The sequence below is a fragment of the Salvelinus sp. IW2-2015 genome, linkage group LG35, assembly GCF_002910315.2.
Source record: "Salvelinus sp. IW2-2015 linkage group LG35, ASM291031v2, whole genome shotgun sequence".
Classification (NCBI taxonomy): domain Eukaryota; kingdom Metazoa; phylum Chordata; class Actinopteri; order Salmoniformes; family Salmonidae; genus Salvelinus; species Salvelinus sp. IW2-2015.
The window spans coordinates 11,024,929-11,051,621 of NC_036874.1; the positions used below are offsets into that span (position 1 = coordinate 11,024,929).

Consider the following 26,693-nt stretch of genomic DNA (forward strand, 5'->3'; position numbering starts at 1 on the left):
GACAAAAGGAGAGAAGAGAAGAGATTGGTAAGTCGTGGTAACAGGAGGTTGTTGTAACCCACAACAGACCCATCATCTCTATGTAAAGTGAGAAGTTCTCTTTTATGAGTTAAAAAAAAAGGATATTGTTTTCTTCCTCAAATGAAATAAAGGTGTTTTTATAATGTACAGTAAGAACCGCAAAGATGACTGTATGGACCTCATGAATACATCCAAAATATCAACTGTAGTTTGGAGACGCCTCTTGTCTGTACCTAGAGGCATGGGTTCAAACTGTTTTGCGTCTTGTGACCACAATTGAGTTGTCTTTTGAGTTGCCAAGACCTCTCACGCGAGTCAAGGGATTGAGCGAAGTGAGAAAAAAAAATTAAACCAGAGACACAGAAACCATTAAGTGTATAAGATAAAACATATCTGGCAGCGAGAGGAGATGTTTGCAGTCCCATGTCATAGGAACTTAATCTTCTTAGAATTGCGATGCATGTTTGGACATGGCTAATGTCTGTGATCTTATGCTAAAACATATACTAAAAATCAACGGGGATGCATGATTGTCTAGCCCTATGTGTTAGTTAGTTGATTTTTAATATTCAAAAGATGTATGGGAAAACTATAAATTGATAAGTAATAAAAATAGGTCCTTTGTATATTATATTTCCATCTAAAAATAGTTTCTATGTAATGGTTTATATAGTTTACAACTGGAAAGGCAGTGTTCTTATCCCGTGCTGTCCTCAGAATGGAAGATACTGACTATTTCAAACTTAAATCTTCAACTTTTATTTTTTTTGATAGCGGAATGTCAGGGCGAGCTGGAAAGACGATACATTACAATAAATCATTTGTTTGACCTCCCGCCACAAAAGGTTGCACCACAATCGATGCTCCATTATACAGATATTGATTTTTGCATTAAAACATCTCAACCACCCTTGTGACTTTAACATGTTAGTTTACCAATCAATTTATCTTAGAATATATGTGTGTGGGAAATTACTTTAACACCAGCTTTACCAAATGATGGAGATAGATCAACTGTTAGCTGAGAATTTGCTGAGTTGTGTGTCTTTATTATGTTTTTATGGTCCTCACAAACATTGAAATAGAATATTGATAATCAAATGTTTTCCTGTGTTTGAGAAAAGGGTTGCGGTAGGATATGTTGTGACCCTGCCCTACAGGGGGAGTCTCATCAATTGTCCATTGTTGTAAATTCACATCATGTGATGTAATATTCCGTAAGTTATTTATTTTCCAACTCGGTCATCCTAGAATATGGGCTTGCCTGTTGGACTCAGGCCTAAGAATCAACCCCGTGTTAAGTCTAACTTTGTTATGAATTCGTATAGATTTTAACATCACCTAATGATTATCCAGTTTGGAATGGTCAATCTTTAGTGGTGAATCTCCCAACAATGTGACTCACTGGCGTGGATTCCTATTCCACAATAGGTGGTGCTTGTCTCTCCCTTGTCACCATAAAAACCACTCTGCATTCGGTGACATGCGGAGACTGACTTCACCAAAATCTGGATGGAATGATTTCAAGTGTTAATGCAAGTGATATGATGGCAATATTTGATGGAAACCCATTCCCTAGCCTGTATCTCTCGTTTCAGATCCAATTTGGGTGCTGCTCTTAGTGATTTGGACACCCCTCCGCCTGAGTTTAGATGTTCAAGTTCACCTTTCACCTGCGTGAGCTACTATGTGACGTCTCTTTCTCCTCTTGTTGGACGTCTGTTGGGCGGTGTCTGGTGGGCAGGTGCTTGCGGGGCTGGTCCGGGGGCGTACCAGGTGCCTTGTGTTGACGCCTGGTTAATGCCAGTGACACTCCTTGTCGTTGTCCTGCTTATCAATGTTTTTTTGGATCTTTGTCACATCTTCAGTCCACAGGACTCATCGACTGTTAGAGAGAACGAGAATATGTGGATGAGATAAAACATTCTTTTCTTGTTGTATTAGTGGAGTCTGCTGATATGATCCATGATAGTAAGCAAGTAAGGTTTTATGATGGTGATTGGTTAAAACTTCTTGAATGTATAATAAAGCAAATAAAATAGTGTAACTCGAGTGAAATAAGTTGGGAATGTTTAGGGAATATTGCGATAGTGATTGTTGTAAAATATAACACTAAATTGGGAGATGTGTCTAAAAAATATTATTAAAACACTTTAATTCATGGAATGTGGTTAATAGAGTAAATACACCTACATATGTGGGAAAGTTGGTGTGTATATAATAACATCTTAAGAGATGTGCGGATGTATGTTAACTGTATATAGTACACATCATATATATTATCGTGGAATGCTGCGCGATGTTTATATATATAGACACTTAAAATAATGTGAGGAATGTAGGTGTGTTTTTAGTTATATAACTTAAAGCGATACATAGAAAAGTGTGGAATGATGGGTATTTACATACACACTAAAGTTCCTGAGTACGTAGAATGTGGTATAGCATATAACATATCTAAATGAGTCGTTGAATGTCGCTATAAAAATATAACAACTAACTCGAGTGTGAATATGTATAAGGTGTGGTATAATAAAATTATAAACACTAAATATGTTGGAATGTGTATAATAATTCCTCCAGGCTGTACTCCTTGATGGCCCAGTCCAGCCACTGGCGCACATGGTCCTGGGTCCACACCTCAGGGTCTGGGACCAGGAGGAAGAGGAGGACAGGGAGAGAAGGAAGAGAGATTGGTAAGTCGTGGTAACAGGAGGTTGTTGTAACCCACACAGACCCATCATCTCATAAAGTTGAGAAGTTACTCTTTTGAGTAAAAAAAAAGGTTTGTTTTCTTCTCCTCAAATGAAACTAAAGGTGTTTTTAMATGTACAGTAAGAACCCAAAGATGATGTATGGACCTCATGAATACCCAAAAATATCAGACTGTAGTTTGGAGACGCCTCTGTCTGTACCCTAGGGCATGGGTTCCCAAACTGTTTTGCTTTGTGACCCAGCAATTGAGTTGTCTTTTGAGTTGCGACCCACCATAAGGGTTGAGCGGTGAAAAAAACCAGACACAGACCAAATTATAAGTAAAACATATCTTGGCAGCGGAGAGAAAATGTTGCAGTTTCATAGCTAATCTCCTACAATTCCATGCATTTTGACATGGCTAATGCTGTGTTCTTATGCTAAAACATTACAAAATCAACGGGGGCTGATTGTCTAGCTTTTATTTAGTTGATTGTTAATATTCAAAGATTATAGACTATTATTGAAAAATAAATAGGTCCTTTATATTTTCTACATACTTTCTATTTGGTTTAAGTTTACACTGAAAGCGTTTTCATCCGGTGTCCCAGAAGTGGGTCCTGACCATCATCAACTAGATCATCAACTTTTATTTTTCTTGAGCGGATGGTCAGGGGGCTGGAACATAATTACAAATCATTTGTTGACTGCAAATTGACCGCAAGATGCCCAAACAGATATATTTGATTAAAACAATTTCAAACCTTGCTTACATTTTTATTATCTATTATGTGTGGGAATACTTTAACAGATTTCCAAAATGTAAATCACTTGTAGCTGATTTGCTGGTGTTTTTATTATTTTTTTATGTCCCAAAATAAAAAATACTTTTATCAATGTTTTTGTGTTCAGAACTTGGGGGGGATGGGGCCCTGCCCTAGGGTCTTCATTGTCCTTGTTTAACACAGCTGTGATGTAATATCCGTGTATTATCATGGCCACTAGAATAGCTTGGCCTGTGTGACTCAGGCTAAGAATCAAACCTTGTAGTCTTGTCTATTAATTGTATAGATTTAACACACCTAATGTCTCATGTTTGGAATGTCATCTTAGGTGGAATCTCCCAACAATGACTCACTGGCTGGATTCCATTCCAAAAATGTGCTTTCTTCCCAGTCCCTAAAATCTGCTCTTAATGGCTGACTCCCAAATGATGGAAGATCATTTAACAAGTGAAGGCAATATGATGGGAACACCATCCCAGCCTATTCTCTTCGCAGATCCTTGTGTGCCTTAGGATCTGGACACCCCTCCGCTGAGTGTGTTGGCACCTCACCTGCGGGCACTATGACTCTCTTCTCCTCTGTGGCGCTGTTGGGCGGGGTGGCAGTCTGGGGGCTGGCGCGGGGCTCAGGGTATGASGCCTGGTAGGCCAGCTGACCCCCTTCGTTGCTGCTCATGTGTCTGGAGCGTTTGGTCACACTGCAGTCCACAGGGGACTCACGACTGTTGAGAGAGAGAATAGGGAGATGAGTAATATTCTGGTATGATTCTGTGTGATCCTGTTGCAGTATTTATGATGGTGATGGTAAACTCTTGAATGTAAAAAATATATAACACTAAATAAGTGGGAATGTGGTGCATATATATAACACTAAATAAGTGGGAATGTGTTAAATATATAACACTAAATATGGGAATGTGGTAAATATATAACACTAATGAGTGTGAACTGTGGTATATATAACACTAAATGATTGAATGTGTGTATATAACTAAATGTGGTGTATATTAAACTAAATAAGTGGAATGTGGTGATACATAACACTAAATGAGTGGAATGTGGTATGTATAAATACGACTAAGCTGTGAATGTGGTGAGTATAACAACTAAATGAGTGGAATGTGGTAATATAACACTAAATAGTGTGAATGGGTGATATATAACACTAAAATGGTGTAGAAATGTGGTAATATACACTATAGTGTGAATGTGGTATATAAACACTAAAATGAGTGGAATGTGGTAATATAACACTAAATGAGTGGAGATGCTGTGGTATATATAACACTAAATGAAGTGTGAATGTGGTGTATAATTAACTAAATAGTGTGAATGTGGTTTATATATAACACTAAATGTGGGAATGTGTGTATATATAACACTAAATAGTGGGAATGTGGTAAATATTAACACTTGAATAGTGGGAATGTGGTGTATATATAACACTAATAAGTGGAATGTGGTGTATATATATTATATTATATATATAAAGAAATAAATAAGTGTATAACTTCTCTCAAAGACTACTAATTGTGATGCACCTGGTTCCGTTGATGTGCTCTCCTCTCTTCCCAGGGTTCTGTGGCTCCCGGCCCGGCCCACTCCGGCTCGGTGGGTTCTTGGCTCTCTTCGGAGGGCTGGCTGAAGCTTCCCGGTGACGTCATCTCGCCCTTCATGTGCATGGTCGTGGCGGCAGGGAAGGGCGACTCGAAAATGGACTGGTCCTCGCTCACCACGGACAGTGCTTCCTGCCGGCACGGACAAACAGTGGAGTCAGCGGTTACGGTAAGTATGAGCCACAACTAGTCATGTAATGATGGTAGCCAGGAAACTGCCCACACCTCTGTGAGGTTTTTCCACACTACGTTGAATGGAACACGCATGATGAGATTCCACACCCTAATGAGTCTTGTTCTATTGATGAAGGATTTATTAATTCCTGTTTCTAACTTTGTCATAGTCCAGATGTCTTTAGAATTTGTGATTGGTGACTTGAGGAACATTACATGGAAAATAGGAGATTGGGGCATGAAGCTTATAAATCACTGTCTTTATTTGATCAATTTAGCTGTACCATAATGTTTGATTGCAATTACTTGCTGTACACTGGCATCGACGTTTGGAGAAATGAGAGCTTCCGTGATCTTTGTCACAGTTTTAATACGTTGGGATTGGGGTGATGGGGGGGAGCTTGGTGGAGTCAGATCAAGATTTGAGACGCTTTCTTTGTGCTGCTTCCTGTTTAACGCTGACAAAGGCCCCCAAACTCCAAACCATTCCTCAAGATGGCACTCTTCTGTGTGAGTGTGTGTGTCTGTGTGTGTCTCTCTGTGTGTCTCTGTGTGTGTGTGTGTGTTTGTGTGTGTGTGTCTGCGAGGGCGTATTGTGTCTATACAGTGGGTAAGGATAGGCCTTGTTTTTGAGTCTTTGTGTGGGTAAGTATATATGTGTAGGTCTAAGTGCGTGTGTGTTTAGAGGACTTCACTATTGTCTTTGYGGCTCGTACGTCAGTGCCGGGCTTTTTCGGTGGCCCACAGGAAATCTGGCCCCCATGTGCAGAGAAACCTTTTGGCACAGGCCAAGGGAAAGGAAACAGAGGGGGGGCCACAGTGTAAAGATGTGGCTCATTTAAAGCTGGAAAACAACCTAGGGTTGATGAAGGTAGGGGAGGATTGGGTACGTCGGACAGCAAGAATACACAGCCTTGATTGAAGTTCAAAGTCCCGCTCTTCTATTGTGTTACCTGAGCATTGTAAAGTGTTTYATGCATGGTACACATTTAGTGGCATTTCCTTCTTCAGACTAACAGTGACAGGACTGTTAGCTATAGCAACATTGTAGCTGAAATAAATGACATTAATATATCAAACAGACATAATATTATTTCAGTACTGATACTGAAATGTTAGCACACGTGATAAGTTTGTTTTCAGTGGTAGAAGAACAACACATCACAGGTCAACCACACTTTCCTCCCTGACCGTTACCCACTCTCTCTCCTCTCTTTCTGTCTCTTTCCTCTCGCTTCTCTCTTTCTTCTCCCTGTCTGTCTCCCTCCTCCTCTCATGTTGTGCAGAGGCCCTGACAGCAGAAGTGAAACTAAGGGCTGAGAAGAGGTTGAGGCTGAGCAGCAACGATTCATGGAAAGGGTCATGAGCACCATTCTCATATTGTAATGTTATGCATTGGAGTGAATTGATCAATTGTTGAACTTCTTATCTTTCATTAAGTTCATTCATTGTTTCAATGGCGTGTTTGTGCATTCACAGCCATAAGCTCATACACCTGCTCTTTCTCTCTCGCCCCCCCCTCCCTCTCCCTCTATAGCTTGCAAACTGACACAAATATACCGAATGTGGCCTGACCGCCAATGCCACAACTGACTTCCTGTTCAATGAGTTTCGTAGAAGCTAGGCCCTGTTGCTGAGGAACACAAAATAGTTTTGAATTTTTTTTGTCTGCACACACCCATAGCATACACAGTACAAACACACATTTTAAAGTCCTGTCAGTTCTGCTGTCAAAGTTCAAGCATACACAGTACAAACGCACATGATCAATTTCCTGTCAGTTCTGCTGTCAAAATTCAAATCTTTATTTTCAGCATATTTGTGCGTTATCACACTTAGGCCATTTTTATCTATTGAAAGGTTTGTGCTGAATGTACTAGGCCCACCTAAGGCTAATACTAGAAAAAGGTTCAACAAAATAGAAAAGCCAACTAAACCATACACAGGAAGAACATGTAGGACTGTAAGTTAGAAGTCTGTTGTCTCAGGTTCAGCTGCTTAATGGTTGATGGTTAGCAGCACATCAGATAATCATCTTATGAATTAGCCGCAAAGGGTGGTGCTCACACAGTTCACCAATAGTGACACATCCTTGTACCACAACCATGTACTACCAACTGTTGTGAAACATCCTCGCATTCACAACAGAGCTCTAGCTTAATAACCTCTACTGGAACTAAAACACAGTGCAAAAGCTAACAAACATTTACTTGTCCACACCTGCTTCCCACCTAATCTCTTTTACAGTTCCTAGATACAGTTGAAGTCGGAAGTTTACAAAACTAGTTTTTCAACCACTCCACAAATGTATTGTTAACAAACTATAGTTTTGGCAAGTTRGTTAGGACACAAGTAATTTTTCCAACAATTGTTTACAGATAGATTATTTCACTGTATCACAATTCTAGTGGGTCAGAAGTTTACATGCACTAAGTTGACTGTGCCTTTAAACAGCTTGGAAAATTACAGAAAAATKATGTCATGGCTTTAGAAACTTCTGATAGGCTAATTAACATAATTTGCGTCAATTGGAGATGTACCTGTCAGGGTATTTCAAGGCCTACCTTCAAACTCAGTGCCTCTTTGCTTGATATCATGGGAAAATCTAAATAAATCAGCCAAGACCTCAGAAAAAAAATGGTAGACCGCCACAAGTCTGGTTCATCCTCGGGAGCAATTTTCAAATGCCTGAAGGTACCACATTCATCTGTACAAACAATAGCACACAAGTATAAACACCATTGGACCACGCAGCCGTCATACCGCTCTGGAAGGAGACGCGTTCTGTCTCCTAGAGATGAACGTACTTTGGTGCGAAAAGTGCAAATCAATCGCAGAACAACAGCAAAGGACCTTGTGAAGATGCTGGAGGAAACATGTACAAAAGTATCTATATCCACAGTAAAACGAGTCCTATATCGACATAACCTGAAAGGCTGCTCAGCAAGGAAGAAGTCACTGCTCCAAAACCGTCTTTAAAAAGCCAGACTACGGTTTGCAACTGCACATGGGGACAAAGATCGTACTTTTTGGAGAAATGTCCTCTGGTCTGATGAAACAAAAATAGAACTGTTTGGCCATAATGACCATCGTTATGTTTGGAGGAAAAAAGGGGGAAGCTTGCAAGCCGAAGAACACCATCCCAAACATGAAGCACGGGGGTGGCAGCATCATGTTGTGGGGGTGCTTTGCTGCAGGAGGGACTGGTGCACTTCACAAAATATATGGCATCATGAGGTAGGAAAATTATGTGGATATATTGAAGCAACATCTCAAGACATCAGTCAGGAAGTTGAAGCTTGGTCGAAAATGGGTCTTCCAAATAGACAATGACCCCAAGCATACTTCCAAAGTTGTGGCAAAATAGTTTAAGGACTACAAAGTCAAGGGATTGGAGTGGCCAACACAAAGCCCTGACCTCAGTCCTATAGAAAATTTGTGGGCAGAACTGGAAAAGCGTGTGTGAGCATGGAGGCCTTACAAACCTGACTCAGTAACACCAGCGCTGTCAGAAGGAATGGGACAAAATTCACCCAACTTATTGTGGGAAGCTTGTGGAAGGCTACCCKAAATGTTTGACCCACGTTAAACAATTTAAAGGCAATGCTTCCAAATACTAATTGAGTGTATGTAAACTTCTGACCCACTGGGAATGTGATGAAAGAAATAAAAGCTGAAATAAATCATTATCTCTATTATTCTGAAATTTCACATTCTTAAAATAAAGTGGTGGTCCTAACTGACCTAAGACAGGGAATTTTTACTAGGATTAAATGTCAGGAATTGTGAAAAACTGATTTTAAATGTATTTGGCTAAGGTGTATGTAAACTTTCGACTTCAACTGTATATCTTTGATTCACAAGGGAGACTGATTACTAGTCTAAACCAAATGCATTGCAGTCTACTTACCTAACTATGATTAGATTAACTTTTGTTCCATATCATTGCTGAAGTTGATTTATGTTGTGAATGTATTTTAGCTTTGATCTGTGCTTATGGTGCCTTTCCACAGAGGCCTCGAATTGCAAAGAGTTTGTCTACCAAGGTGAATGTTCATTGCCAAACAAGAAAAGATTGACTCTGCTAAATATTCATTCGTCTATGATTTTAAAAAGTCAATGGATAAAAAGTGTACATTTAAAAAAATGATGCTATTGTTTATCACAATTTAAATGAATAAATAACTGCCTATTGAATCCAGAGCCATATATCAAGAAACTGTTTGTTTTGCTTATTGTATGCAGTTGATCACTAATTCACTACGGTGATCCATGTAACATGTGACCAACTCTGTCCTCAATATGGTGTAGAGGCCAAGAAAGCAGAAGTAGAGGTTGAATCGAGCTGATTTTGCAAAGGTCTGCAGCAGCTGCTCCTTCAACATGCAAAAACATGTGGTTTTCACAACTTTTGATATGGCGACATCATTGCTTCTTTTTTTTTATATTGCTTTTAGACAGTAGAAACATAAAACATGTACTGTAGCTGCCAATAATAAAGGATACACATGGCGTATGAGCACGGTCGTCTTGGCTATATTCAGAGTTAATTTATTCACATCTAAAACAATGCAGTACCTCGACACATCCAGTGACTTGATTCTGTTTTGCAAAGGCTCTGTTGCCTTTTTTCGTGTGGAGGGAGCGGAAATGTGTGCGGAAAGTCTGAGGTTTGAGACAGGAAGCCTGCAGAGTTCAGATAACGACACCTGACAAGCGCTCCTGTTTGCAGTTTAGGCCACTATATTCTTTAAATAACTTTGACAAAAACAACTGACTTTATCTGGATGTTTTAGTAAATATCCATGTTTCAGTAGATGGGCCTTCATATTTAAGTTTTCAAAGTGTGTGCGCGCGCTTCTAAATTACGCTCTCTATGTCACTGTAATAACATACATTTTCAGTAACCAGAAGTAGCCTATTTTTTCCCCCGCTCAGGTTATCCAAATAAAAGCCTAAGTACGTTAGGCCTATATGTTGTAATAGCTGTAGGGTATGAAGAAAAGTAATGATCATTTCGTTATACGTTTCTGGAAGTGATTTGACTTCAGTGGAAGAGAAAACAGGATGGACACCTGCAATGCGTGAAAGTAGGCTAAAGTTGTTGGTTCAAAACATATACATTTTTATCAATTTAATCAAGTTTAATAACATTTTAATGTAAGTGGTTTATTCCAATGCCTTAGCTACTTCAAAATATTATCAACATGGTTGAGGAACCAATTTCAAAACCTGTTAAATCGTTTATTTCGTTTCGTTATTAGCCTCTAAATTGATATGTTTCGTTCTGCAAATAGACTGAATTGATCGTGAGATGTATAACCTTGGCGGAAAATCCATTCGTTGTTTTAGTGCATTTTTTTCTCAAAATTGAAGGTCCTTGTTGTTTTATAGGACACGCTATTTAATCTGGTCTACATATTTTTGTCGAACTATTCGTTAACCGTTTGGTTAAATTCACCCTATTATGTGAAAATAATAATCAGCATTGCTATAACAAGGAAACCTCAATACGTTATATTTGTAATTGATGCTGTTCTGTTGTCTTGGTCAGCGTTTGTGCCCCACCTTCATGAGAAAAATGCGTTTCAGAACAATTCGATAAGTCAATATTTTATCTATTTCAATAACAGTTAGGCTACATCTAATAGCTTAGTTATTCTCATCAATTTCGGTAAGCTTTAGGTCGTCTTTACATTACTCCATTTTAATAATTCGATTAAAGAATAATAATTTACTGAAGTCCTTTTGTTAATTGGATAAAATAATCCTAACAGTTATTCATATGTTGTGGTAATGATGATTAATGTTGAAAGAAATGTAAAATATGAAATACCAGTCATCTCATGGATTTCGATCCTCCAACTCTATGGAAAGTGGCCTTATACTCCAAATGCGTTCAATGGCGCCAAGACACCTGCCACGAGAGCGCTCCAATAAACTTGTACTGATCAAGATTGCTTATATGCTGTGTAATGTGCCTCAAATGTGTCGTCTTTATCATAAATTGGGACAGGTGCATCACTTCTTTAAATCACCTTTAACTTTCTTTAAACTAGCATATGTGCTTTTAAACCAGGAACGTGTGCATAAAACTTGATTAAATGAAACAATTAAAATCGCGAGTTTTGCGCTCCCCTTTTTACGCGTGTAGTGCTGGACACCATTTCGTTTTTATCGGTGTGTAAAGATGTAGTGGTTACTTGTGTTATTAAAGAGCCGACATACAACCACGAACGGGAAGGAAGAGGAAATTTTGTACAAGAAGGAAAGAGTGGGGACCTCGCATCACCGCTTTGCCTCTCTCACTCAGCAAACAGACGTGCTAACCGACTCAGTGGGTGGCTGCGTATCGTTTTCACAAGCGACATTAAAACCAGTTCAATCGCCTACCTTTATCGTACAGTCCATTGTAGCAGTCACTCAGTCGTTGATTCTCATTTAGTCATTTAAACACGTTATAACTAGTCTGGATAGCCTGACTGAATCGCATCAACCCATACACAAGCGCATTTACCCTTTGGCGCAAACCATTGCAGCAACAATTCTTGCTTAGTCCATAACCGGATGGCAGCTTTTTTTCTCTCTCTCACTCTAAATTGGGAAGTGAAGTCACTCTAACAACGCATTAGGGCTGGGTCCCTACTGGTGAAACGAAGTCCTTTTTAATTTCTTAGAACATTGCACACACAAACCTGCTGATTAGCCTACAAACCAACGATGACAATCTTCCTAATCTGACTGTGCSTAAAAGTTGATCAGGCTGATGATTGGACATAGAGCAATWAAGGTGCAGATAGGGTTGAGCTTCTATAGGCTTTGCTCCGAGTGTTGTTATCATTCAGCAATGTTTTGAGAAATATTTATTGCCATCATGCATTTTGAGGTGCACAAACACATTACATCATGTGTGTTCCAAGCAACATGTAATTTACAAATGAATGTAGGCCTATTTCTAATTTGTTCTTGGGCATTGTTGAGATAAATACATTCATTTGGCATTCAAAAGCCTGTTGCTTGCAACTTTCTAAACTTGAATAGCCTCACCATAATAACCATAGTGGTAATGAACATTGTATAGCCTTCCTGTAGTTTTTCTAAATATGACTCCGGAAATTGCAACTGATGTCAAAAAATCTGACCGCAAACTTGCACACTGTGATAAAAAGAACCTCCTTCCAAAGTAGGTTACAAAGTAAGACCATGTTCCCCTTAGCAAACAGATCACTAAATGTTCTGACAAATAACCATCTATCGTCGATGTAGGAAAGGGCATATTTTAAGGCCTTTACTTTTTTAGTCTGCAAGTCGGTCTATATATAGATGGAGACTATAGATATGGCTATAATATGATAGGCCCAATGCACTTCCTTGAGGTTGAATGTAAAAGGTGACTTTAAACAAATTCATAAAACATTGTTTTATTACTTAAGTTTTCAAAGTTAGACAATAGAAAATGTGAGTTTCTGTATTTCATTAGAAAAGATTTGTCTTTAATTATCAATTTCCATGGGTTTATCATGAAAGCTATCACACATTGCTTATGTCTCAATCTGGCTTTAACGCATGCATGGAGCAGCCCATACCTACTTTAGTTTGTCTATCACCATAATATATTCAGAAAATCGAAACTTTCTTTGGCCTTTTATGTAAAAATAAATTCAAATAAATAGCCCAGCTGAGATGATCCCAAGCCCTTTACAAGGCACAGCATTAATAGCCTACTAGTATGCCTAGATTTAGTATGCATTTTCTGTCGTATACATTTAAAAGTTTCCTCGTTTGTGGAAGGAAATAACGAAATATAGTTGAACTGTCCCTTCAGTCCACTGAACAATGTTTAGGACCATTTTTATTTATTAAGATCTATGAGATATTTTGATTAAGGTTATGGCATTGTTCAGCGTTGTAATATTCAGGAGTTTTTCATTGTGTCATTCAGTTGGTAAACCAGTTGAGTTGATGATGGACTCGTCATCATTAGGCCGGCACCGAGGTTGTGTAACTCGAACCCCCATGTGTCCTTGTCTGGAGGGGGGGGATTAGTCGGGACTAATCACGAGTCGTGTCTCCCACACCGTACACGACTTGGCAGCTCACTTTTCCAGATGTATTTTGTCTCTGCTGGGGAAAATTGCGGTGTTTGTTTATACAAGGCGCTTGTGTGGGCCTTATCTGCTCAGGCCACTCACACCGTGATTTCAGCGCTTCAGCATGTAGTTTACGGGCTATTGTTCTGTCGAATGGCTTCTAAAGATATGGCCGCCCACCTCATTATAACCAACTTGCAAGTTTTGATTTTTAAAACACCCTATCTGTCCTCCGCCCTGGCTGGCATGGGTTTATGCTTAGTCGACGCAGCCAAGCATAGAAAAAGGTAATGATTTCCATAGATTTTTTTAATGACTAAGTCAATAGCCAATTGATAGGAATACAGGCGTTTTGGTGTAGCCTATTGTGTAATCGCTATTGACCTAATTGGGGGAAAACATTTTCTCAGTACATTGGCTAGTTTTATATTGGCCTAATTTAAATAAAATAATTTGTAGATCAAGTTGTATTCCTATAAAATATATCTATGAATACACTAAAACTATCCATACATTATATGATCATGAATGGGTTGTCAATTTATCATGGGAGTAAGATAGCCAATTGGGCATGCAATGTTAATTAGATTTTGGGCGCTCAATTGACCATTTTATGATACATTTTTGTGAATGAGTGTGTGTCTGGCTGCCAAATCTGTGTTCGTGAGTCGTGGCTGACGTCACGGCCAGTTAAACAGCAGTTTTTTGGGACCGGGGAGTCACGAAGCAAGAGGACAAATTCCTTTGCACCGGGGAGCAGGCACGCCCCTCAAAGCTCCGCTGCTTTATAACGGGACTGGGCCGGGCAGAGGGAGACAACACAACTGTAACTCTGAACTCCAAGTGGAAGCAACTGTTCCCGTCAAATACGTGCTGGGATACCATCCTGAAATCCAACGAGAGAAACATAGACACCAGAGACTCTAAAATAAAAAGGTAGGATTTTGCCTCCTGCGATTTTAAGTTTGTTCATGTATGCAGCCTGCACGAACACTTAAATGTATTAATAATGCAATATATATTTACATTCAGATACCATTTTAAAGAAATCCGATTATACATATCAACCAAAGATGTAAAATTATATGAAAAAGATGTTCCACAATAAAATGGGCATGACATATGTATTCCACTTTTTCCACACAGATGGAGATGTACCAAGCTGGATATTATATGGAAGACTTCAGGACACAGGAAGTCCCTGCTGGTTTGGACTTTGCATCATATGGTAAGTCATGTTCTCATTGGATAACTTATTGATAAACACTGATCAATGTATCCGTTCAGATTGAACTACACCCCAAACCAAATAACTGCCACCAACGCCACTAGACTCATGATTAATCATCAACTTTATTAGTTATCATTGTACACTCTGAAAATAACTTTCAGAGTATCCACATTTTTCTATGATAAGATTTTGAGCTATGTTTCCTGTAGCTCTGTGTAGTAGTTGAAGGACAACGGAAATGTTTTTTGCATAGCTAGTATCTCATCAGCCCTGCCAGAAACTCAAAATGAGACCTTGACATCTGCTTCTTCTACCCAACCGAGGGCTGCGTCAGGAAAAGGGGTGCGTGTCCATGCACTGTTTGTAGGAATGTCAGTCTGACTGAGGGAGGTAGAGTGAGACGGGGTGGTCGGGTTAAAGACCCTCCCGCTCTCTTTCCCTAATCCTTTCCTCCAGACTTCCTTCTCCAACAGATTTAGAGCCCCTCTCCCCCCCCCTTCATCACTACTCTGTCACACTCCCTCCGCTGGCGTTTCCTCCTCTTTCCCTCTGTTTCCCCTTCTCCCTCCATTCAACTCAAATGGGTATGGTTGAGATTTTGTTCTGGGTGCTGCAGAATAGTTGTTGAATAGATATTAATGTATTATTATTACTATTATTAAACGTCAATAAGAATAATGAGTAATAGTAGTAGACCATAACATATTATTGCTTCAAGAATAGCAGTTAGACAGTCTTTAGAGATAAGCTTGTAGCCCCTTCATATCAATATAACTTATTACATTCTAAACCAATTCTATTTCTATTCCATTTTGAGTTCTGTTTAGATCTTTATGCGTTTTGACTCATCACCATCCTTCTCTTCTATCTCCGTGACCTCCAGACTACAGTGATGAAGACCTGTCTTTTCTATTAGACAGTAAAGGACCCGAGCAGCAACAGTATCCAGAGAGTTCTGTAGAGCCGCAGAAGAATCCACGTCCGTACCACAACAAAGGTACACCTATGAAGACTCTTACAGAGACACTTTAACAACCACTTTATTTGACCACTCTGATAAGCATTCTGGGAAAATAAATAAATAAAGAAAATCACTGGATAGGCCTGTCAGTGACCATTGACTAACTTCCAATGTTGCTCACATGTTTTTATTGTTGACGTCTTTCATTCTTTTCTAGTAACCTCCAGTGACTCTGTCCTGTTCAACCTGGATTCATACCCAGAGTTTAACTGTTGGGCATCATACCCAAGTGGTGAGTGTCAGTCCCCTGTTCTCCAATCCATTTGTTTCTATTATTTTGAGAATGATTCTATTATCAACACCTGTTGTAGTATTAGAAATGAATGAATATTGATCATGATTGTTCATTACTTTTCTCTCTATCCATTATTAGATGGGCTGACTTTGGACCAGTCTCAAGCGGGGTTCCAGGATTCCACCCAGACGTACCACAGCCTTGTGCCCCTGTGTTCCCCAGCCCAGAATGGACAGTTCAGCCCGGGCTTGGAGGATGCCAGCACCAGCAACTCCTTCCTCCCTGGAAAAGGAACGAGCCACAGCGGGTCCCCCAGCACTGTCAGCCTGGACCACCTCAGTAAGAAAGACCACACACATGAGACATAATGCACAAAAAATGAAATTAACCAATGCAAGACCATTAGGCCTATTTGTGTTTAGAAACATATTGGCAGTTGTTTTTTTTGTAGGCTGTGTAATGTCTAATTCAAATAATTTTTCAAGCTGTCTGTTATTACCAGCTCTTCTTCGTTTATTTAACTTGTAAAAAATAACCACACAGAAATCCATAGGCTATGATTACATGGATAATATATGCAATGTCTAACTCCTCCTCTTCCATAGGTGAAGCTGAACAAAGCTACACCCGTCACTCAGGTGAACAACTGTACGACTCAGAAGCACAGAAGACGTCACCCTCCTTCTGGCCAGACTACCCCTCTCCCAGCTACAGCGCATCCCTGCTGCCCCCTCACCACCCTCCATCTTGTTCCTCAACCCCTGGACCACAGCAGCCCTCAGAGCAATACTGCCCCCGTGTGGCCAAACGCAAAAGTATACACTCCCAAAGACCCGAGAGGGAAGGAGGACAAGTGATGGGAATGTCAGCTTATCCAGGTGAGACTAGTCTCTTGTCATGACTTATCATTACTACTGTTATACAAGTGTGTGTGTGTGTGTGAGAGAGCGTGGGTATTGTGTGTATATTGGAGCCTGATTGTGTGTTTGCTCTAGAATGTGCTTTTGTCATTACAGTGTCTTCTTTTAAATTGAAACAAATTCATAGTATATCTTAAGAGTAGCAGGCAAAAATAACTTTTGTTTGCAGTCTAGGGCTAAAGATAATGCATATGAAAAAAATTCAGAATTGTATTTTCTCTCTATTCAGGATCAGGGCCCATCCAATTGTGGCAGTTCTTACTGGAGCTGCTTCTAGACTCCGCCTGCTGTACCTTCATCTGCTGGACAGGAGACGGTTGGGAGTTCAAGATGTCCGACCCAGCAGAGGTGAGTTTCTCTGCTGATTGTGAGCGATTTTAACCACTCGTACTAGGAGGAAAACCTGGAAACCAGCCCAGGATTGAGCAGTGGGAATATGCTATCAGGCGTTTGTGGTTATTTTTTAACAATCACCCCCTTTGTGTTTCATCCAGGTGGCCAAGCGCTGGGGCCAGTGTAAGAACAAGCCCAAGATGAACTACGAGAAGCTGAGCCGTGGCCTGCGCTACTACTACCACAAGAACATCATCCACAAAACGACGGGCAAGCGCTACGTCTACCGCTTCGTCTTGGACGTGCAGGGGATGCTGGGAAAGACGGCACAGGAGGTCCTGGCCAGCCTGAACATTTTACCCACGGGGACAGAGTCCTCCTGGCAAGGCCAGGGGGCACCAGTATCATCACCAGTGTCCAGCGAAGCATGGGCGTCGCAGTAGAAGGAGTGTACCAGCAGCACTGGTTCTCATTGGTGCTATTGTCTCTTGATAGTGTTATGGCTACATCACTAGAAATATGCTATGTAGAACAAGCATGCCTCTTTGACATGTAGAAAGGAATAACATCGGCTCTATTCATGGGATTTCTTTCTGCAACATTAGACAATGTTTGGTGTAACACTTATTACCAAGTGATACAGTAGTAGCCATAGCTGTGTGAAGTAGGCGTGTTGAGGTTGCTGCAGCACCCGCTGAAAAATCTGAATTAAAAAAAGTAAGTAGTAGCCTTCAATTTGATTTGGTTTTAGTGTATGACTTACCTCCTAATAACATCAGCAGAATAAGAGCTCAATGAAACTGTAAGCCCAGCTGTCTCCAATACTGATGTTCTTTATGGTAATGACATGGTTAGTGATGAACAACCCCAAGTACTTCTTGCCCCCTCTAAAATAATGGGTGCATGACACCCCTGATTAGCACCCATGCTGTTGAACAATGTTTGACATTAACTTTGACTGTGAGGATCTGTCTATTTTTATACTCTTACATATCTACCTCTTTTATTGATGACAAAATAAAGCTAAGAGGGACAATGCTTGTTCTGTTGAATATAAAATGTGTGATTTACATGATTTAGGGAACAATGTTTGTAAATAAACTGTACATAACTTGAAAATACTATTTACATTTTCTGTATTATTTCGAAAGGTATAAAACTAAAATGAGCAGGCAAAAATATATACAAATAATATAATAGATTCGTTAATATAAATTCTAAATGACATATTTGTAAAAATGTAATGGAGTAGGCTATTTTGTTTCTGCTGGAGTGTGCTGATGGACCTCCCCTCGGCCTATGACGTGTAACGGTGCGAATTGTACAGTATCTTGAAAAGACAGTCAGTAGCTTATTAGACAACAGAATAGAAGGCACGTAGCTTAATGTTACAAAACCTTGTGTAAAATATGTCGAAAACCGTTGGCGATATATTACTTGGAGTCCTTGATGACTTGGGAGAGGCTGAATTGAAGAAGTTCAGACGTAAACTCTGTGACCGTAAGCAGGAGCCAAAAGTTCGCAGGGGCATTGTTGAGAAAGCGGACCCAGTGGATTTGGTAGACATTCTGACCCGTACTTTCACTGAAGACGGCGCTTTGAATGTGGCTATAGAGGTCTTGGCGGCAATTAACTGCGAGGATGTCTCAAAGGAACTGACGGAATTCAAGAAATGTAAGTCGAATAAAGTAGGAGCCATGTCCATTGGACATTTAAAAATACATATCTTTGAAAGGCTTAAAAAAACACTTCAGTTAACCCAAAAGTATCCTAGAACAAAACTGTATTAGATCTAGGGCCTAAATAAATTACATTGAAATGTTCATAACGTAGGGAAGGAAAACTATAAGGAAGTTGACAGTTTTACTTTCACTTATGCGAGCATTCTATTTTGCTCTTCTGACCAGAATGATAGCATACAGTAGTATATATATATCCATTTGCAAATCAAAATAGGCCTAATACATTCTACAATAAACACACATTTAGATGGCTTGCTGATTTATCTTTAGGCCTACTATTCATATTTGTGTCCGATTGGTGGCGTCTCATGAAGCCTATTTTACAGCTCAAGGATCTTGCGTAACATCGGGTGATAGAATGGCAAGTGCAACTGGACCAAAGAAGATGAACAAAGGTAAGCACTAAACCAGGTGTTACATAGCCTAATGTCTCAAATAGGATGACGTTATTAAAATGTACACTACCGTTCAACAGTTTGGGGTCACTCAGAAATGTCCTTGTTTTTGAAAGGAAATCTATTTTTGTCCATTAAAATAACATCATATTGATCAGAAATACAGTGTAGATAGTCATTTACAACATTAACAATGTCTATTGTAGCTGGAAACCGCAGATTTTTAGTGGAATATCTACATAGGAGTACAGAGGCCCATTATCAGCAACCATCCCTCCTGTGTTTCAATGACAAGCTGTGTTAGCTAATCCAAGTTTATCATTTGAAAAGGCTACTCCCTTGGTACAACTCCCGTCACAGAACAGCACAAATGGTCTCTAATCAGAATAGAAAGAGGAGTGGGATGCCCCAGTGCACAACTGAGCAAGAGGACAAGTACATTAGAGTGTCTGTTGAGGTCTGTTTCTCTAGTTTGAGAAACAGACCTCAAGTGGTAAGTCCTCAACTGGCAGCTTCATTAAATAGTGCCCGCAAAACACCAGTCTCAACGTCAACAGTGAAGAGGGGACTCCGGGATGCTGGCCTTGTAGGCAGAGTTGCGAATAAAAAGCCATATCTCAGACTGGCCAATAAAAATAAAAGATTAAGATGGGCAAAAGAACAGACACTGGACAGAGGAACTCTGCCTAGAAGGCCAGCATCCCGGAGTCCCCTCTTCACTGTTGACATTGAGACTGGTGTTTTGCGGGCACTATTTAATGAAGCTGCCAGTTGAGAACTTGTGAGGCGTCTGTTTCTCAAACTAGACACTCTAATGTACTTGTCCTCTTGCTCAGTCGTGCACCGGGCCTCACACTCCTCTTTCTATTCTGGTTAGAGCCAGTTTGTGCTGTTCTGTGAAGGGAGTAGTACACAGCGTTGTATGAGATCTTCAGTTTCTTGCCCGGAATAGCCTTCATTTCTCAGAACAAGAATAGACTGACGAGTTTCAGAAGAAAGTTTTGTTTCTGGCCATTTTGAGTCTATAATTGAACCCACAAATGCTGATGCTCCAGATAATCAACTTGTCTAAAGGCCAGGTTTATTGCTTCTTTAATCAGAACAGTTTTCAGCTGTGCTAACATAATTGCAAAATGGTTCTGATGATCAATAAGCCTTTTAAAATGACAAACTTGGATTAGCTGACATAGGAACGTGCCATTGGAACAGGAGTGATGGTTGCTGATAATGGGCCTCTGTACTCCTATGTAGATATTCCATTAAAAATCAGCAGTTTCAAGCTACAATAATCAATTACAATATTAATAACGTCTACACTGTATTTCTGATCAATTTCTTTTCTTTCATAAACAAGGACATTTCTAAGTGACCCCAAACTTTTGAAAAGTAGTGTATGTTTTACTGTAATTAGTGATGGTTTATGGGGAAACATTCAATACCCAAAGTATTTATCTTCATGAACAATCACAAAAGTCCTTCCTTTTAATTTCTTCTCCAACATTCTGTAGGTGCAACTGCTGCCCTCTAGAATCTTCAACAGCATTTTTTCACTTCCCATAGCCTATTTAATCCTGTATGAATTAGAAAAAGTGCCTCACGCCTATCCTCGAATTTTCACACCCTACACACATACACTCAACATTAAAGGTAGGGTGTAGAGATATAGGACCCTATCAAATACATAATCTATGCTTTGCATTCCATCACTGCCAAATGTCCCAAGCCATGTCCTATCTCTACCTCAGATAAACACTTTGTGGACCATCACCGGACAGCCCTGATCAACAGAGTGAGCCAGCTGGATCCCATATTGGATAGACTCCTGGACTCGAAAATCATCACCCCAAACACCTACAGTGACGTGAAGGCTAACAGAACCACCCAGAACAGGATGAGGGAGCTCTACGATGGTCCTCTGAAAGCATGTGGGCCCAAAGGCAAAGATATATTCTTAGATATCCTGATGGAGCTGGAGCCATTCCTAATCAGCGACCTGAAGGGGGAATAATGGAGATAGGGGCCATGCAATTTTTTTTAAAGCAAGCGACGAATGTGATGATAATAATGCCCACTTTTACAGTACATTCTTAAATTGGAAAAATGAATTGTCTCCAAAGTTTGCAATAAATTAACACATCTTATATTGGCCGCTGATTTTTTCTTTTCATTAGCAAAACCTGTGTGGTGAATTCTGATCTAGCTTTTTTAAACTCAATAGAAAACATACGAATACATGTAGTAACATAGTGTTATGCAGCCTATACAAATTAGTGAACAATTATACGGCCATTTGAGAGTAAACGTCTGCTTAACGTAAGAGCCATTGACAGCCTGGTCCTAGATCTGTTTGTTCTGTCATTGTTTGCATAAGGAGCGGCAAGGACTGGCATGATGATGGCACAAACAGACTGGTACCCAGGAGTGTATTTTTTAGTCTCATTAGTTTCCATTAGACACTTTCAGGTAGGTCCCACATTCAGGTAGGTCCCTCCGTTTCGTTCTTTCTACTTTGTTTGTACCCATCTTCTGTTTAGTTTCTTTTGGTTGCTAGCTAGTGATTACAGGCTAACATCCATATATGGCTGTCTGTAGACGTAGATGGCATAATGCCGCGTTCATGTGCTAGTCGGAAATAGGAAGCTGCATTTTCGACTTACTAACTGGTTGAGGTAGTCTGAACTAGGAAATGGACATGGTTAAGTGGTTATGGATTTCAGGCTAGACCGCTACCAACAAAATGTAAACAAAGAATCAAAAGCATCCTGTGACCTTTTCAAATGCATGATTTACATCCCTATGCTAATAATTAAGTGTGGGAACAAGTACAACAAGCAACATCGTGTTTGTCACTGTTGGGCAGGTGTGTGCCTCTGTGTCACCAGCAGAGATGAGTTACGCCATACAGCTGTTGATTTACCGTGGGGATATCTGTCATGGCTGTGCACTGCTCCCTCTGGCCTACCGGTTCCTTCTCCGCATGCTGAGTTCTGGTCCCTGTGTGAGCTGCAGCATTCAGGAGAGCTACCAGCTGCTACAGCTTGAGCTTCCAGATGAGGGAGAGAGTAGCCCTGCGCAGGTGAAGGAAGCCTACCTGCGCATGGCCAAGCTGTACCATCCAGACTCGGGCGCTGCTACGGGAGACGAGGCACTGTTTGCGCGGGTAGAGGCATACGGCGCCGTGCTGGCGCACCAGTCCCGGCTTCAGAGCTGTGGGGGTCCGATGGAAGGTGAAAGACGTGGCTCCTCAGCACTGCCACTACCTGAGCTACGAGGGCGTGGCCTCGGGGACGCCTAGCCAGCGCGAGCGCCAATACCGGCAGTTCCGAGTGGATTGGGCAGTGGAGCAGGTCCTCGACTACTCCAGAAGGAGCATGAGAGTGGCTGCAGCCGAGGGGGCGCTGGTGGAGAGGGACGTCCGCCAGCTCAGCCGGCAGATCAAGGTCACGCAGGAGGCTGGTGGAAGACCTCATTCAGGAATCCATGTCCCGGGGAGACTTCCGCAACAAGTTTGAGCACAACCAGTACGACGACCCCATGACCCACAACCTCATCGACAACAATCCAGCCACCCTGGATTGTCATGCAGCGCGACATCAGAGAGGACATCGCGCAGATCCGAGAGAGACTGCTGCAGGGCCGGGCGCGGCTCACCGACCCCATGGGTCCCAGGGAGCATGCCCAGTTGTAGCAACTGTGTGGGGCGGTGGCGGAGGACCTTAAGAAACTCAATTAGACGTTGGATAACTTCAACCTGATTGCGCCCATGCAAATGGTCCACTTCAGTTTGGAGCACGAGATCGACCGCGCAGAGAAAGCAGCCATTCAAGGCAGACAGGAGAGGAAGAGAGAAAGAGTGAGGGAGTGGGAGGAGCAGAGAAGAGAAAGGGAGTGGGAGAAGATAAGATTAAAACATCACTCTTAGCAAGGTGGCCTGCTGGCATGGATGCAGARTTTACTCAAATTGACAATGGACCATGAATGCAAAATGAGATAAAAGGATATTTCAAATCAAACTTTTATCTAAAGTCCATGTACACAGGTGTCAACACACATCGAAGAGGATGAGGCAGAGGTGTTGAATCATTTGTCTGTCATTTGCAGTGTTTTTGCTACATTGGGTTGATTACAGTAGCGTGTTATAACACACAGAAAACTAGAACAAGCCACTACTACAACACGGTTACTTGACCTTACTGTAACTCAACTGTGCTTTACAATAATGCTACACCGTGTCAGTGTCTGGACACAATGGTAATGGTATTAGACTACAATAATCCATTTAATGAAATACTTTGTCTGTTTATAAGCTAAGTGATTCTAATGACATTGATTTGTTTCTTTACTGAATGAAGGAATGAAAGCATAGAATACTCGATGTTCGTTATGAATGAGCAGTTTACTGAAACTGCTCTGAACTCAAATACGGGGAAACAGAAACCTCTGAAGATTTTTTTGCACACTTCCAGTCAGATGAAAAAATATTGAAGTAGGAGGTAAGCTTTCAGGTCAGTCAACCTCAGAGTCGATTGACCGAATGCTAAGMTACTATGAGTGGAAGTGTTCGGTGACTTCTTCCAGTTTTGCATTTTGCCTCCCGCAACTTCAATAGTCGATTATGGGTGTGCGGTAGATTCTGCCTATGAATGCATTGCAATAAAAGAGGTACTCTAACTCAATCTCACTTGTCATCGTGACTATAATATGTTATATTAGGATTGAGAACAACACTTATCTCCTCACTATCCATCCCAATCTATCCTGGAAGCTGCTCCAATGCAGCAGGGTTGCAGATGACCATGGGGATTTTCCAGTTGTCTCCAATACGTGTGTCTGCCCCGTGCAGTGCCTGTGTGACGGCCCGTGGRAGKGTGAGTCCTTTGGTCCAGTCGTGGGCAATGTACTGGTGATACGGATCRTGGGAGCTCTCTAGCTTCTTGGAGCTGATGTAGCTCAGCATGATACCAAACGTGAAGAAACTAAACATACCTACCATCAGTAGAACGTACACAAATCCCTGAACTTGAGCCTTAGGCATAGCTCTGCCCACTGGGAGAATGGCCTGCTGGGTAGTGTAGTTCTGAGGGAGTACTGGGACCGGTAAACCTGTGCCATTCAGACATGGCTGTAGGAAGGATAGCAGGAGAGTCTGCAGCTCTGTGCCGTTTAAGTGCAGCATTGCTGACCTCTGCTGTGGAAGGGAACTGCTGCTCTGTCAACTGATAAGGGAGGAGAGCCATGGTCAGTACACTCGCCCAATGAGGCACACACAAAAACACAAATTTCAGAAAGTAACAGACACCACAGCCAATTCGACACGAACACACGAATGCTGTGGACCTCACTTCTCTGGCTGTAGATAAGTAATTTCAGCTTCTGCCTCAGTTTCTGTTGACCTGCCTGAGAGAACTTGGTGTTACACATCTGAGACACAAGTGTAGGACAAATTAGCAATTGTAGAAGAAATATGTAAAATGAAGAGTGCAAATACCTTTGGAAGCTCAAGCTATTGTTGCTCAAAGGCGCTAGTAGAAGATGGTGACCTTTTAAATAGAGTACTCCGTTGATTGAGGTCTTCATATCCCATAAGGGTATAAACTGTAAGGTAATCTGGTTCCACCTACTCTTCCTCTCCAAGAACAAAGCAGCATTCAGACAAGAGGGAGAGTGGCGAGATTACGTTACAACAGGAGCAAATCACCTCCAAACGTCCTAGCTATCCTACTGCTTTGCCGTGTGTGCATGCATTACCTGGAGACTCACCTTCAGGGGCCTAAGCATTGCAGACGGAATGAACAACATAATTGTGTCAACTCTATTCTACATGATAAACACATCCCAGTTAGTAGACACCCAGGCATTCTGCACCTATGGAGTCCTTGGGATAATCTCATAATTTGCAGATAAAATATTGTTTGACTATGCCTTTAGATGTTTGGTGTAAGCCTATTGTATGTTTTTCTGTGACCTCTGGAATAACTGTATAATTTATCCTTATTGATTGTATTTGACTATTTCCGACTGCAATGAATATCAAGGTTGTGTGGTCTAAATTCTCATCTGATAGCAGAGTTTGCCACTTGCTGGTCATTTTGGATTAGTTTGTGACAGAGGACCGCTGGCTGTGGCAAATGTTCAAGACAGAGACGTCCTTCAAACACAAAAGGAAAAGTCAGAGTTTGTGAGCACATTGGATTCGATTTTGCCTTGCTCCATATATGACAGTTCAAATTCTGCTTACAAACACTACGAAGAAATATAGTGGCAGGTCTAGACGATCACACTCAACACACCCACCTGCAAATCAACAGTCATTACATTCCTAAAACATGCTTAGGCAAGCCAAAGTATAGGTTGAGCATGTCAAATACGTTTTTTTTCCCATTGCTTTGGTACTATTTTCACAAGTATGTGATGAAATTTCACAACTCTGACTACATGACTCAAAACAGATCATCAAAAGGCAGGTATTATTTTTACATATATTTGACCATCACTTAATCCAACTGCGCTTAATGGTTAATCACTTAACCGTTTGGTAAAGATTACATTTTAAGCTTTTGTTAATGATGTATGGATTTTGAGAACTACAGATATAAAATGTACGCATGTAAAGTAGAAACATCTAAATTACATGTATGATACATGATAACCATACATAATAATGACAAGTCATTATTGCYAATTGATTTCACATAGGGTTAACCACAAGTGGTCACCATATAAAAGGGTGCGTGTCAACACTTGAAATTTCTTTCAACATGGAGCAGGATAGACAGCAAGGGAGAGGAATAAATCAGAGAGGTGGGCATGKGCCCCATCAAAGAGRTCAAAGAGGTGGGCATCAGAGAGATGGCAGGGAACTTTTGTCTAGTGAAGTCCGGGCCATCGTCGTTGACCATGTGGTAAACAGAGGCCTTACTATGGCAGAGGCTTACAGATTTGTTCACCCCAATCTGGAAAGAGCAACTCAATTCCATCATGAGAACATTTWGCCAAGAAACCAGTAGAGCTGTAGGATATGCACCATATCAAAATATAGCTGCTATGGCTGACTTGCTTAAACAAATGTGGTTTCTACTGACAATTGAGATGTACAAACTATGGCATAAGGGAACGATGAGCGGATAACGATGAGGCATTCAGTAACTTCGATTAAGACATTAATGAGCGAGCTAAGACGGACATAGTCAATATAACTATGTGTTCAGCCCTTKTGAAATGTACAGCAACAGAATGCAGAACATGGGCTGCTCTTACAGTAGTCAGAACCGTAGGATTAAGGGGGCATATAAGCAGACAATGAAACCTCTAACAATATTAGATGACATTTCTCAAAAACAGATTATAGGCTACTTGTGCAGTACCACCGAGTTAGAACAGCAACGTTAGGTGAAATTAAGAAGTGAAAATTGACCAAATTATTTGTGAGGCACATGG

General features: G+C 40.8%; 3 protein-coding genes, 1 long non-coding RNA gene and 1 pseudogene across 6 annotated transcripts; 3 read left to right on the forward strand and 2 right to left on the reverse strand.

Moving 5' to 3' along the window:
• Positions 1 to 11,862, reverse strand: part of LOC111958989 (Friend leukemia integration 1 transcription factor-like) — a 20,609-nt pseudogene extending 8,747 nt beyond the window's left edge.
• A 1,723-nt stretch (positions 11,863 to 13,585) lies between these two features.
• On the forward strand, positions 13,586 to 18,063 carry LOC111959073 (protein c-ets-1-B). 2 transcript variants are annotated; one of them, XM_023980500.3, is made up of 9 exons: positions 13,586 to 13,666; positions 14,015 to 14,315; positions 14,526 to 14,607; positions 15,494 to 15,607; positions 15,789 to 15,863; positions 16,005 to 16,205; positions 16,472 to 16,744; positions 17,016 to 17,134; positions 17,281 to 18,063. In XM_023980500.3, the coding sequence occupies exons 3-9, from the start codon at positions 14,526 to 14,528 to the stop codon at positions 17,560 to 17,562; spliced, it is 1,146 nt and encodes a 381-aa protein (XP_023836268.1). In that variant the 5' UTR covers positions 13,586 to 13,666; positions 14,015 to 14,315; the 3' UTR covers positions 17,563 to 18,063. The 2 variants fall into 2 exon arrangements, with proteins under 2 accessions (XP_023836268.1, XP_023836270.1); XM_023980502.3 differs by lacking the exon at positions 13,586 to 13,666 and having other exon boundaries at positions 14,225 to 14,315; positions 15,527 to 15,607.
• A 353-nt stretch (positions 18,064 to 18,416) lies between these two features.
• LOC111958533 (apoptosis-associated speck-like protein containing a CARD) lies at positions 18,417 to 21,397 on the forward strand. Of its 2 annotated transcripts, none has more exons than XM_023979784.2 (3): positions 18,417 to 18,793; positions 19,188 to 19,256; positions 21,002 to 21,397. In XM_023979784.2, the coding sequence occupies exons 1-3, from the start codon at positions 18,529 to 18,531 to the stop codon at positions 21,262 to 21,264; spliced, it is 597 nt and encodes a 198-aa protein (XP_023835552.1). In that variant the 5' UTR covers positions 18,417 to 18,528; the 3' UTR covers positions 21,265 to 21,397. The 2 variants fall into 2 exon arrangements, with proteins under 2 accessions (XP_023835552.1, XP_023835551.1); XM_023979783.2 differs by having other exon boundaries at positions 18,418 to 18,793; positions 19,176 to 19,256.
• Positions 21,398 to 21,535: 138 nt separating this feature from the next.
• LOC111959045 (dnaJ homolog subfamily C member 28) lies at positions 21,536 to 23,932 on the forward strand. Its single transcript, XM_023980459.2, is given in 4 exon segments — positions 21,536 to 22,478; positions 22,480 to 22,704; positions 22,706 to 22,816; positions 22,818 to 23,932. Coding segments are annotated over 4 exon segments (1,032 nt in total). The 5' UTR covers positions 21,536 to 22,143; the 3' UTR covers positions 23,179 to 23,932.
• Positions 23,933 to 24,030: 98 nt separating this feature from the next.
• LOC111959125 (uncharacterized) lies at positions 24,031 to 24,877 on the reverse strand. The gene is made up of 3 exons (XR_002876620.3): positions 24,745 to 24,877; positions 24,599 to 24,653; positions 24,031 to 24,472 (listed from the first exon to the last, which is right to left on the reverse strand). It is a non-coding gene; the product is annotated as an uncharacterized lncRNA (long non-coding RNA).
• Between the last annotated feature and the right edge of the window lie 1,816 nt (positions 24,878 to 26,693).

What these genes read in the sequence shown, in the direction of transcription:
- LOC111959073 (XM_023980500.3), top strand. Translation starts at nt 14,526, where the DNA reads ATGGAGATGTACCAAGCTGGATATTATATGGAAGACTTCAGGACACAG. An exon ending in TTTGGACTTTGCATCATATG is followed by an intron (nt 14,608 to 15,493) that starts GTAAGTCATGTT and finishes CGTGACCTCCAG; the next exon opens with ACTACAGTGATGAAGACCTG. An exon ending in ACGTCCGTACCACAACAAAG is followed by an intron (nt 15,608 to 15,788) that starts GTACACCTATGA and finishes ATTCTTTTCTAG; the next exon opens with TAACCTCCAGTGACTCTGTC.
- LOC111958533 (XM_023979783.2), top strand. Translation starts at nt 18,529, where the DNA reads ATGTCGAAAACCGTTGGCGATATATTACTTGGAGTCCTTGATGACTTG. An exon ending in ACTGACGGAATTCAAGAAAT is followed by an intron (nt 18,794 to 19,175) that starts GTAAGTCGAATA and finishes CGTCTCATGAAG; the next exon opens with CCTATTTTACAGCTCAAGGA. An exon ending in ACCAAAGAAGATGAACAAAG is followed by an intron (nt 19,257 to 21,001) that starts GTAAGCACTAAA and finishes TCTCTACCTCAG; the next exon opens with ATAAACACTTTGTGGACCAT.